The sequence below is a fragment of the Delphinus delphis genome, chromosome 2 (genome assembly GCF_949987515.2).
Source record: "Delphinus delphis chromosome 2, mDelDel1.2, whole genome shotgun sequence".
Classification (NCBI taxonomy): Eukaryota; Metazoa; Chordata; class Mammalia; order Artiodactyla; family Delphinidae; genus Delphinus; species Delphinus delphis.
The window spans coordinates 30,105,554-30,118,986 of NC_082684.1; the positions used below are offsets into that span (position 1 = coordinate 30,105,554).

The 13,433-nt window shown below is 47.7% G+C and overlaps 1 protein-coding gene across 3 annotated transcripts in view; it reads left to right on the top strand.

Moving 5' to 3' along the window:
* Window positions 1-13,433, top strand: part of DPF3 (double PHD fingers 3) — a 254,722-nt gene that overhangs the window by 192,008 nt on the left and 49,281 nt on the right. For 2 of the 3 annotated variants that reach the window (XR_009518321.1, XR_009518320.1), the window contains exons 8-9: window positions 7,456-7,584; window positions 10,462-11,844. Coding sequence is in view for 1 of the 3 variants with exons in the window: in XM_060004289.1 (XP_059860272.1) it covers window positions 7,456-7,584 (129 nt within the window). In the remaining 2 variants the exon portion in view is untranslated. The remainder of the gene's footprint in view (window positions 1-7,455; window positions 7,585-10,461; window positions 11,845-13,433) is intronic. The other variant, XM_060004289.1, reaches the window with a different exon arrangement.

Genomic DNA, 13,433 nt, shown 5'->3' on the forward strand with positions numbered 1-13,433 from the left:
GACACGTGATTTCTGATTTTACAGCACAGTGTCTGGGAGTAAATATTTACAAGGTGTGTGTCTAACAGTATGAGTTTTGTGTTCCATAAAGATAGAGGAAAAGGAGATAGGTACAAGGAAGGGTGGGATGACTGACACACATTTAAAATTTTTAGAAAGATTCTACAGCTACCAAAGCACATAGTAAGACAGGGCCTATATTCTCACTGGACGGTTCAGGGCTCCTGGCAAGAGACCAAACATGAGGTTCAAGGGGCCCTGGGGGCCAAATGAGCCTGGGAGTTCTTAACTCCTTCCATCCTGGTTTTCCAAGAAATGCCTAAGGGAGAGGATTCCCGTGGGAGGGCAGACCCACTGGCTTTCTCCACCACCACTTTATTCTCTCCAGTGGGCTCTCCCACTCTTTATGTTGCTTCTGCCCCTCACTCTTTTTTTTTTTTTTAAATAAATTATTTATTTATTTTTGGCTGCATTGGGTCTTTGTTGCTGCACGCGGGCTTTCTCTAGTTGCGGCGAGCGGGGGCTACTCTTCGTTGCGGTGCGCGGGCTTCTCATTGCATTGGCTTCTCTTGTTGCGGAGCACGGGCTCTAGGCGCGCGGGCTCAGCAGTTGTGCCTCGTGGGCTCTAGAGCGCAGGCTCAGTAGTTGTGGCACACGGGCTTAGTTGCTCCGTGGCATGTGGGATCTTCCCGGACCAGGGCTCGAACCCATGTCCCCGGCATTGACAGGCGGATTCTTAACCACTGCGCCACCAGGGAAGCCTTGCCCCTCACTCTTTATGTCCCCTGTTATGGGCAGGACTGATGCTGGCAGTGCCTTAGGATGGTCACTGAGTACTTGGGACACTTTACATCCACTGAATTCCTGGTCTTTCACTTCCCTTTGCCTGGCAGTTGTGTTTTTTTTCCCCTCCCAAAAGCCTCTGTGAAGATCTGCCATCCTTTCATTAAGTATTTATTGTCAGCTCTGTGTCAATCACTGTGCCAGGTGTTGGGGATTCAGAGATTAAAGACACCGCTCCTGCCCTCAGGGAGCTCACGGCTAATAGGGAGAGAGATGTGTACACAAATATGAAGCAAGGATGAAAGGCTGAGTTCCTCTGGGTTTGAAAAACTTTGCTCTTCTTTCGCCCTATTATAATCCTCAAATAATAGGCCTAAAAGGGGCCTTAAGACATCTAGCATATTCTCTTGCCTCTAGATGGGCCTGCACTCAAAGAAACCTGGGCCAGGGACACCTTCCCAGGTGCAGACCCTCTCCAGAGAAGCCTGCTTCTGCGACCGTGCCTTTAACTGCTGAATCGCGCTCGTGTCCAGCTTTCTGGTAGCGTGCACTGCCATTTCAGCTCCTTCTGTCTCCTGTTGTCTTTGACAATACGGTGACTTAGGCCCATCCATAAACCCAAGGGCTTATTAAATCAGCCCTCGGCCTTTTCGTCTCCAGGGGGACTAATCTCGGGGCCTGGAATCATTCTGCATTAGCAGTACCCCCTCCTAAATCCCTATCATACACTCACCCTGTGCGCAATGCCAGGTGGCAGAATGGTGCGTGAGGTCTGACGGTCATGTGCTGAGTGGACCCCGGTGTTCGTTTCCCCCACCGGGCTCCCCAGCTGCCCCGCCTTCCACATTCAGGGAGGAAGGCATCATTTGTCTTCCCTCTGGAGCCCCAGGGTGGGACCAGAGTTGCTATTAGGTGGCCAAGAAGAACCAGCCTGAATGGAAGCCCAACATTTTTATTCCTTGGATCCGTGGGATTTATTTTTTCATCAGTTCTAGGGAAGCAATGAAAAAAGGTGTCAGGCCTTGGGGATAATTTATATGAGTAAACACGTAAGGGGTGGGGTGAGCGAGAGCATGAGAATTAAGGCCATTTATCCAGGCTTGGAGGCTCTGTGTGCCCTCTGGTCCAGCCTTCCCCACAGTCTTTATCTTGCCACTTTAACCCTCTCCTGACTCTACTCCACTTGGGCCCAGCACGGATCTCTTCACAGCCTCAGCCTTCCGCTGCCTCCCCCGCCCCTCCCGGGTCCCTCATTAAAGGCTGGGTGGAAGGGAGCAGGCTGCGGCGGTGGCCTCCAGCTGAGGCCTGCTCGCTGATTCTGAAGGGAAGGCACGTCGGCTCACCCCCTCCCTCCCCTCCCGCCCCGTCTCCGCAGCTTCCTCCTCCAGCCTGGCGTGTCCAGTGTGCCCTGTGTGGCCAGCCTGAGGCTGCCTTCCGCTCTCCGTCTTTTCCTTTCCCCTTCTCTTTACTCCGTCCTCCGAAGATGCGCTCTGCACCGCCAAATGGCACCAGGCTAGGATGCTTTACACTTGAGAGATGAAGTAATAACAGGTGGCAAGACCAGAGGCTGCCGGAGCCCAGGATTCTGGTTGCCATGGCAACATGTCAGACCCGTGGAGGGACGGAACTGTCAGCCGTGGAGGGTGGTGGGGGAATGAGTGAGGGGAGCGAGGAGAGGCACAGCGCCTCCTGGAGGGCTCTTCTCTGTGCCCCTGGGGTCCCAGAGCGCTGCACACCCCTGCTAGCGGCCCCTGGGGAGACAGCTGCTGGCCTGGGGCTGGGGTCAGGCTGGGTGGAGGGCACGGGACATGGCCCCACGTCTGTGCACACCAGGCCCTGGCAGGCAGTCGGAGCGTCTGCCCAGGATGTGAAGTCACGCTTTCGTGGATGTGCCATGGAGGAGCCTAAACTTCTGGCTTGCTTCCTCTTTCCCTAGGACACTAGGGCTGCAGCTCTGGTCTCGGCAGAAGCAGGTGAAGGGCTGCTGCTTGTGGCCAGCCTGTGCCCATCGCTCATGTTCCTCTTGAGCGGCAGGCAGGCGTATTGCGGCGGAAATCAGGCTGAAAGGGGAAAAGACAGCCCTGCCTAGGGGCCTTGTTTGCCCTCGACACGTGGCCCGAATGAAGTAGAGAACCCTGTAGTATGGTCATGCGCCACACTGCCGTTCCAGAATGACTGCTCAGCCTTTCCCGGGTGCGCTGGTGGGACTCTGGGGCTTGGCGTTTCCTTTCTCTTGGGTTGGTTTATTTGAATGTTCCCTCCCACCTTCTGTTATTATTATTATTATTTGGGGGGATTTCCTCATGAACTTTGTTCTGATTTCCATTTGTTTTCCTTTGAGCTCTTTAAACTTATTCCCCTCCTGCCCCCCAGGTAAACCCCTACACTCTCAAGGCTCACTTTCTTTTCTCAGCAGCTTCCTTGCATCGCTTATATGATCTCAGCCCATGAACATTCATCAACGGAAAACCAAAGCCATCGTCGCGGACGCTGCCATCGAGATACCACTTGGGTCTTTGGCCTCCCCGTCCTCTTGCTCTATAAAGTGGGACTCAATTTCCCATAAGCGGAAGCAGAATCTCTAGTTAAATGCACTTGCAAGGTCTGGGCGAGCTTCCTATTTATAGCAAAATCCTTTTTATAATGACCTCATAGACGGTGCCAGGAAATTGCTCACGGATGGGTCAGGCCAAAGGCCAATAAAGCCACGGTGTGAGCTTTACTTAAAAAAATTCCTTCATGAGCCTCTGGAATTCTTTGGAGAAGTGTTTTCACGGGTTATATGACAATAACTGGGGCCACCGGGATGGATTACAGTGGTAGAGACATTAAACTTAAGTTCAAAGGGAATTTCCGCTTCATCACGCCAATCTCAATACTTTTTATCACTTTGGGCTTCCCAAAGAAAGTACTGGGTGAATCACGTTTATGAAATATTATATATGCAACGTTGGCTCTGGACTTCCCAGAGGCAGAGAAGTGTGATTAGAGACAAGTCTCTGAGGACACAGGCAACCCGGAGGAGAATCCCGCTTCCTCCACTTCTTAACTGGGGCTTGAACCCAGCCCCTTAATCTCTTTGGGCTTCCGTTACCTCATCTGTCAAATGCTCCCTACTTCACAAAATGCTTGTGAGAATCAATGAAATAGTGTGTGTAAAGCATCAGCGTAAGATCTGTCACCATTTTGTAGTGTCATATGTGTCTGCTTCATCTTCTCAACAAACAGTTGAATGGGGGGCGCTGGGTGGGTAGGCACAAACTGGTGTCCCCTTCTCAAGAGACAGCGAGTCCTAGTCTTATACTTTTCCTGTATGTCTGTGTACAGGACGATGTCTCACCTACCAGAGTAGGGAATAGTACAGTGTTATTCTTCCAGCAACCCAGGGCTCTCGGCCACCCACTCTGTGTACTCGGGGAGCTAGACATGACCCAGGCCAGATGACCGACCGTTCATTTGGACGTGGACCAGCTCTTCGTTTTGGAGACTGGGGAAATAAACCAGGCAGTGAGTGATATTCAGAGTGACAGATAACTCTGCCTCAGTCCCCCTAGGAGGAGCTCCCGAGGCATCACTGGGCTGCCTACCTACCTCTCTGTCATCCTTTTCTAAGCCATTCATCTCACACATCATTGTTAACCATTTCCTGTGTGCAGGACACATAGGTTTTCCAACAATGTGTTGGATGTGGTCCCTGATCTGAAGGAGTAAACCACTGAATATGGGGTGATGAGGCAGGTGTATACATGTATAGACAAGCGAAGGGTCATAGAAGCAATGTCAACAGCGTGCTCTCCCTAAGGCCTGACTGGTCATTTCTGGCTGGGGACTTGGGAGAGCTCCATGGGAGAACCCTCACTAATCCTAAATACCCCAAAATGTACGAGAACCAGAGGTGAAAGCTATTGATTAGTCCATCCCATGCCATTTTACCAAGATGGAAGGAAGCTTGAGCTCACTGTTGTGAGGGGAGAGTAGGAACTGAAGTGGAAAGGATTTCACTGGAAAATGAGGTCTAACTGCTCATTATCACTTTCTACACTGGGCCCTCGCTGGACTAAAATGGTACCCGCTCACCTGGCATGTCACAACTGTACACACCAGGGCCTGCAGCTGGAAGTTTATCACCATTTTCATCCCTTTGGCCAGGGGCTTTGTATACCAACAAATGTATGCGGGGACCCTGCTCTGCTTCAGTCTCCTCGGAAGCTTCTCTTCATCAGGTGAATTAAATCCTCTTCCATTGGTCTTTCTCCATAGGATTGATTTCTCCATCACTGTCTGCTTTGCTCTACTGGATTGTTTCTGAATTTTTTATTTCTTGCCATATTAGAGTCCCTGATTCGGTAGGGTGTTCTGCCAATGGTCTGTTGGTGGTGAAAACTGTAGAATCATCTGGGCATTCTTATACTCCATATTCTACTTCTCCATCCTCATAAATCACAGGAATAGTGTGTTGGAGAAAAACCAGATTCTTTGTTGCTTAAAGATTTTGTGAAAGGGGAGAAAATCTGGCCTAAAAAAGAGAACAGGAGGCAGGTGATGAGCCTGGGCTTCCTGAGAGGTTTAGTGTGATGATATACATGGGATTCTTTGATCACTCTTCATGCAGGAAGCTACCTAAGTTGTGACTGGCATCTCCACATTTTATATCTAGTTCATAGCAATCATGAAACTTAGCTCTGTTTTACACTCAGCCCGTACATTTAATATAACCCACTTCTTCTTACTGTTCATCTTTTGATTGATTTCCATGATAGTCGCTTAATCAGGAAACCCCGAGTTTATTTGCTTCATAGACATACTTGGATTTTCTTGAGAGAGTTCTTTTTTTTCTTTCTGATGCGGACCATTTAAAAAGTCTTTATTGAATTTGTTACAATATTACTTCTGTTTTATGGTTTGGTTTTTTGGCTGCGAGGCATGTGGGATCTTAGCTCCCGGACCAGGGATTGAACCTGCACTCCCTGCATTGGAAGGCAAAGTCCCAACCACTGGACCACCAGGGAAGTCCTGAGGGAGTTCTAAAAGTGGTTAAGATGGCAACTGAGAAAGAAAAAAGAAAGGGACTTCTTTCTGGATTTGGGCAATGAAAATTTTATAGGCAGAATAAAATTTTTGCGGACGTCCTGCTTTTTGGAGATTATTTGCAAAACCATTCTGTATGACACGTATCTGTCTTTGAGATGCAGTGACTGATGAAGAAAAACCCACACTCCGCAGGCCACAGGGTGTGGCCCCCTCCTCTGTCTGCCACAAACAGCCCACATTTTTCTTGCAGAGAATTGTCTGCCTCCCTGAAGATGAAAATCAATGACTTAGAAACTGATTAAACAATCCAAATAGCAACTGATAAATGGATTAACCCTCTATAATGCAATTCTGTGAGCTTTTGTCTTCCGCCTTCCCCAGGTAAGTTTTTCTATTCCTAGAGGCAAAGCAGAAGCATGGAGGAAGCGGAGGCCAGGGGGAATCATATTAAAGTTGGTGAATCCGTTTATCACTTACTGTCTGGATGGTATTTCTGCTCACATATCTGCTTCCTTTTACAGATTTGTACCCTGATGAATGTTAGGCAGTGAATAATGAACGATAGGGGCAGACATTGGGGATAGGCGAGAGGAAGATACCCCGGTGGTTTAGGCTGATCCCATAAACAGAGAGACTTTTCTTCTCAGTCACAAACAGGGAGCGTTAACATGACAAAGAAATGTCCACAAAGGGATCAAAGAACAAGTAAAATGGAAGGATTTCTTCTCATGCAAAGAACCTGTCCAAGGCTTTTTAACCAGCCCCTAGACACTGAGATTTCAGTGCTTGAGGACATGTGCTGTTTTCACGAGGCTTTGTTTTTAAAATCATGTCCCAAGATATTCCTTTGTCTTTGTGTAGGGCCTTTCCGTAAGGGTGGCTTATGAAAGTCTTAAGCCTCCGATATGCTCACTAACTCACCGTTCAACCCATCTCCGGTATGAGGCTGAGCTAAGTGTTCAGTTCTGATTCTAGGCACTTGGGGTCTGCTGATTAACTAGTCCTGGGTGCTTTCCATGACCAACAAGTCTGGACTTCAGGGAGATGGGGCTGAACAAGAGTGGACACCTGTGTACCTGCCCACAGGTGCATCAGAGTCCCCCAGAGCATCTTCAGGGTCCTTCCTGCAAATGATCCCCCATCAGTGCTTCTTTGTTTTCCTTTTCAGAGACAGAAGGAATATCTCCTAAACGAGAGCATCTTTCCCAAGGGCAAGGCCTAGGTAGTGACCTTTCTCTCTTCCTCTAGTCGCACCACCGTTGATGGTTACCATCTGATGTTTGGGTCCCAAGGGCTCATTGTTCAGGGATGAGAGAAGTTCACTTGGTTGGTAAGGCCTTCTGGATGCTTCGCTGATCCAGGGATCCAATCAGAAGAGCAGAGTAGTTTCTATAAAAACACAGAGCTGACAAACATTACAATCAAACTCAGCTCTGGATGGCTTGCAAGACATTGGTATGGTTGAACCGAGGAGAATCATAAAGAAAACTTTGCCCAAGTTAACAACTCGGTTGTAACAAAACCTCAGATTCTAAACTTCATATTCTTTCTGGAGCAGATTCTGCCATACCATGGGAGAAGAGGGGCCGGTGGAGACTCACCAGAGCCTAACATTGGATTTTTAAAAAAATGTTTCCACAGCCCAGAAAGGACCGGATGGGACAGTCATTCCCAATAACTACTGTGACTTCTGCTTGGGGGGTTCTAACATGAACAAGAAGAGTGGGAGGCCGGAAGAGCTGGTGTCCTGTGCAGACTGTGGACGCTCTGGTGAGTGTGGCCCCTTCTCGCATCATGTGCCCGTAGACCAGGAACTCTTCCACTCGCACTTCTCTGCCATCTTGTGGGGGTCGGGGGCTGAAGGGTGGGTGCAGAAGTGACGGTGATGATACTTCGAGTGGAGATGGGTTTTCAGGTTATTTTGATTTGTTCCTTCTTGAGGCTTAAGAACTAGAAGTTATGCCCTGGGATCTGGGGAAAAGGGAAAGAAGAAGGTTTGGGCTTTTGTCTGTCCGGCCTTTCTGTGAGGTGGATATTTCTTTGTGTGTGTTGTTGTGGACGACAATGAGACAGTGTGGAAACACCCGGAGACACAGGCAACGTGCTTCCTTGTATCGGGTGACGTGCCCGTAACAAAGAGGTGCGTTGGTTCTGCAGAAGTGCCCGGGGCAAACCGGAAGAATGTGGAAACATGAATACTGGGAGAGCAGCCACATCTGGAGCTGTGGGGGGCACAGACCCCTGCGCTCCTGGGTAGCTGCATAGATGCCACCCCATTGGCCACTTATCCCATTTTCTCATGTGGAAAGCAAAAGAGAGCCCGGTTGATCAAGGAGGCAAAGGGCAGGTGTTCTTAGGACTCCTCTGCAGTTGACTTGGCATGTTTTGAATTTTCATCTTCAGTCTATTCAGAGACTAAAATTGGTCCTGTTCTTCCATTCTTAGAATGAGCACAGGTCTTCAAGTTTTGTGCAAGCTGTTTTGCTTTCCAATTCCATTATTTTGCGCTGGATCGTGGTTGGCTTTTCATATTGTTTTATGTTATAACGAGGCCAAAGTGCAAGGCAGGGAGGAGAGAAGGTTTCAGACTCATCTTTAGTCTCATCAACTGCTGACTGGTAGGTGAAATACAGTTTGGTTGGGTGGTTCGTTCCACCAGCCAGGAGTCATGGCTCCTTCCCACCTCTCTACCCAGCATCTGTTCTACTCCTAGTCCTGAGAGAAGGCCTGAGGTGACCACACCCGGCTTTACTGTAGCAGCTCAGTTCTTCCCTCGCTCCGTCCGCAGACATTAGCTTTAGTCCTTTTGTATTTGGTCTTGGGTTGTTTAAGCTTTAAGACTGACTTGAACAGCAAATCAGTAATTGGAAAAGCACTGTGGTTTTTACTGCATACAACCCTCCGCATTTAACCCTTAAGGACCCTGACAGGGTGGCCCATCTGTGCAATTCTGTCAACTCCTTCACTTGCCAAACGTGATACCTAACGTTGAACTCTTTATCCTACTGGTGCCAGCTTAGAAGAGAGGGCCCATGTGATAGTGGAGGGATTTAGATACTCAAAAAGAAAATGAAACAAATGAAATTCACTTCAGCATTTTTAAAAAGCAAGCGATCAGACAAAATCTCTACCACCAGAAACCAAGTTACTTGGTGGCATGATACTCTAGGCAGAATTTTATGGACTGCTATGGGTTTGGGAGGAGTTAGAGAAGGCAGCTTCAGAATTCTCAGTGAAAACTTCTGAAATTTCTCCTCTCCTTTTCCTACAAAAGACGGGTACTTGGATCTGATCCATGGGGGACCAGAAGTGGGCAGTTGTTTTTTTCTGTACAAAGCTTCTCTCTTCACAGCCTTTACTCAGCTGCTTCTTCCAAGGATCTGTCTGCTGTGTGACTCAGGGGGCCATTTTATACCAGCCTAGGTGTTCTCATTGCATTCGCCAGGGATTAATTTTGGTGGATAATTTAGTCAAGGTCTGACTCTGATGTTCCTGAAATAGTCAACACCTTGGGAATAAGCAGGTGGCATTAGCCCATGGGATATGCTTGTTAAGGCAGGTGGGCCAATACTTCTTCTCTAGGGCCTCCCTGGAGTCCTTCCAAGGAAGAGTGTGGAGCTCGGAAGAGCTGTCTTTTCCTTCCCATCTACCCCACTACCTACTTTTCCTGGGAGAAAAAGTGAGATTCCGGAAATTGGCACCCTAAGTGGTACCTTATGACCTCATCGGGGGCAGTCCTGGGGCCCATTTGGAACGTGAAAAAGTCTCTACCGGAGTTTTATAGACTTCAGGATACAGTCTTTTATTCAGCTTTTCCACCGCTACTTCCCACTTTCTCAGTGCTCTGAGTTAGATTTGACAACCCTGGACTTTCTGGAGTAACTCAGACCTGGGTGTGTTTAGGGCCTGGCGTGTGTGCGTGCATGCCTGTGTGCACACACACGTGTATGTGTATGTGCACGTGTGTGGGTGCAGATCACAGAAATGTCCTCCAGTGGTTAAAGAAAACGGGAGACTCTTTTATTACCTACCACTTATCAGACTTTCCAACTTCTTTTTGCTTTCAGTGCAAATGAACTACATGATGTAAGGGCAGAATTGAAAGGGTATGGAAAGAATGGGATTAGAAACGGGTAAAAATAAAAATAAAACGGATGGAGGCTTAACCACCTTGACTGGGTTATCTGACAGTAATACCTTTGTAAAGCTGACTGTCAAAGTGAAGGACAAACATTGTGCAAAGAAACGCCAACTGAAAACACCAAAGAAATACCAACCAGGCTTAAAAACCACCAAGGAAACGCATTGTCTGGGGTGGGTTGAGCGAGCGTGCATGCGAATGTGTGCCTTCGGAAGAGAAGAAAGAAAGATCGTGGTTGAATCTTGCGCTGTCAGAGCTGTGGACAAATATATTATGGTAGAGATGATGCCTTTTCAGGGAGGGGAGAATCCTTTTCCCTGGAAATGTTGGCTTTGTCCCGTTACCCCAAACCCCTGTCACCAGGTGACACACCCAGTTAATCCCTTTTGGTGTGAAATGGTTTATGATTTTGCTATTAAGAATAACACTGTAATAATGTAATAAGAATATTAATAATGCTGTCTGTTGCTTAACCCATGTGCTGATATATTCATCATACATGTCAGCTCATTTGGGAGGAGAAGGCAGGAAGGAGAAGGAGGCAGCGGCCGCAGCACGCACCACGGAGGACTTATTCGGTTCCACGTCAGAAAGTGACACCTCAACTTTCCACGGCTTTGATGAGGACGATTTGGAAGAGCCTCGCTCCTGCCGAGGACGCCGCAGTGGCCGGGGTTCGCCCACAGCAGATAAAAAGGGCAGTTGCTAAACGCACGGAATGGACCTTCTGGGCAATTAGCCATCACCCTGTGACTTTGGTCATTGCTCTGGTTCTGATATATATATTTTTTTAATGAAAGACAATTTAGGTTTTCCCTTCATCCTTGCTTTTTCCTCTCACTTTCCACTTGTCCCTCCCCCTTCCTTCCCTTTATTTAGGGTACATACAGCAGAAGCACAGACTACTGAAACAAAACAGAACAAAAGAAAGAATAACAGTCCTTCAGAGAGATGGCATCGTGATGTACTATTTATTTTCCATAGAAATGGGAAGTTAGGCGGATTATCTCGTTTTTTGGGGGGAGGGGATCTTTTTGACATGAGCAGAGTTGATTTCCTCAGTTTTCCTATTTATTGGCAAAACGAAGAGAGGAGGAACATTGGGTTTGGAAACAAAGAACCAATAACGTTAAAAAATGATATTTTATATCTTCTAGCTATGATTAGAAGCAGGCCTTTTTTTTTTTTTTTTGAGACAGAGAGAGAGAGAAGGGAAATCAAAGAAACTGAAGTAATATCCTGTTTGAAGAAAGCCTGTATGGGGGAGGATTTCCTTGACGGGAGAGGATGGTACTTGGTACCCCACGGAGCTGGTGGCTCCCCACGGCAGACCCCCTCCCCATTTCTCCTCCCCCGACCTTTCCATCTTCCTCTCTGCTTGCGAGAACATGCCAGCAGTTCCTGAGAAGCCGGGCAGCCTGTGCGTGGCCCCCGTCCAGCCCCTGGGCCCTGACCTGCAGCGCCTGTGGGATCCTCCTTCTCCGTCAGCAGAGCTGCTGTTTTCTTGTTGCTGGTTTTTTCCTCACTTTCCTCCTGGTGGAGAGCAATTTCCAAACACAGGAATGGAGTATAAGCAGAAAGTCGTGGACTCAACAGTGACCAAACCACCCGAGGCCGCGCTCATGGAAGAAAGGACGTTACTTCACAGTAGATTTCCCTCTCCCCTCACCCCTGTTTAAAAACGTATAAATACCCATTGGATGATCAAGTCTCCCATATTTCTTCTATTTTTTATAGTGCCCTCCAGGCACTTTGTTTTATGTTTCCAGTAGCACCTCCTGAAATAAACCAAAGCAACACTTGCTCAAGACCCCTGGGGTGATGAAGACCATCTACCTTGCTGGCCAGCCAGTCCCAAGGATGAACAGCTGTGCGGTCCTAGTCAAAAGGTATGTCCTGGCTGACGTGTCTTACAATAAGGGAAAACCATCATAGTTGTTTTAAGTTTATTCCTTCTTTCTTTTTTTCCTTTCCCCCGCTCCTAACTTGTCTTTTGTTTTTCTGGGTTCGGACCCCCTTATTCGTGTGGGAGGGGCCACTGGAACATCTTCTACCCAGCCATCTGCTGTCTGTGTGTGCATGCATACCTATGTGGGCCCAGGCCTAGGTGTGGGATCTGAGGCTTGCTTGGGCTCTGGGAGGCTCTGTGTGGAGAATGGTGGACTTCTGGCTTCAACTGCAACAGAAAACGGCTGGGGAGTGCTTGGCTAACTCTGCCTTCCTTGGCCATACCTGGAAACAGAGTCCAGGGAACTGAGGTTTGAGTTGGCTGCTGTCCTTGGGTAGGAATTGAGGCTGCATGTCTAGGGTGGAGTTCCTTCCTCCAGTTACCAATTCAACAGCCAGGGGGATGCATCCAAATTAAAGAAGATCTCTGATTAGGCACAACATTCAACCTAGTTGATTTGAAGATTCTAAGCTCCCACTAAGTGTGGCCAGGGTCTCCGGCCTTCATGAGAGCGTAGGTCCAGAGATGTAGGCACTGCCCTTTGGCTTGGGTTGGGAGATCCAAGAGGCTGCCCAGGCAACAGGCTTAAGTGTCTGGGAAGATCTGCTTTGACAATCCAGCCTTTGCAGAACCTCACGAATTAGACCTCTCATTAAAATAACAAACCAACCCAACAGAAGAAAGGTCCAAGCAAAGAAACCAACAAAAGGACTCCTTGTGCTTCCCTGGTAGCCTGAGACAGACAGGGCTTCCACTTTCCTCCTGCTTGAAATGTGTAAGTGCTCTCTTGGGCATTTGTGCTCAGTTGTGAGAGAATGAAAGGAACCACGTCACCCACTTTGGGGATGTTCTACCTAATCTGTATGTGGCCCTGTTCCTAGGAAATATGGCATAAACCTCCAACATTGTAATATTCCTACATGCTCACGTGTGTGAAAAAGCCAGCGTAGTTGGTTCCAGTTGGTTTCTGCTTAGGGGATACAACCTGCTCTTGCTGTCATCCTCCACCTCTTTACTTCATCTGTTCTGTTACTTCATCTGTTCTGACTCAGACATTGGATTCACAGCATTACGACTTGCTCTCACTGGTAAAATATGAGCTTCTACATTAATAAAAATATGTCCAATCAATCTATACTGTCATTTGTAATCTTGTATTGGGTTCGCCAAAAAGTATGTTCGGGTTTTTCTGTAAGAGCGTATAGAAAAACCTGAACGAACTTTTTGGCCAACCCAACAGTTGTTTGTAGTCCTGAAATTCTCAATGACAGCTTGACTTTGAACTTGAAATTTTTAAAAACCCACATAATCAAAACAAATTATAAAAAGTCACCTAATTTCAGAGTCTAGCTTGGGGTTCTGAGGGAGAACCAATAATGAACTGTCTAAACACACTCCCATGGAAAGATTTATCTGAGGATGACTATTGCTTATCTCTTTTAGTTTTACTAGTATAGCTTGATCTTCAGTGTCTCTTGCTAGAGGTGGCAGATATCCTCATCTTTCTCAGTTGGTGTAGCCAAGGTGAGC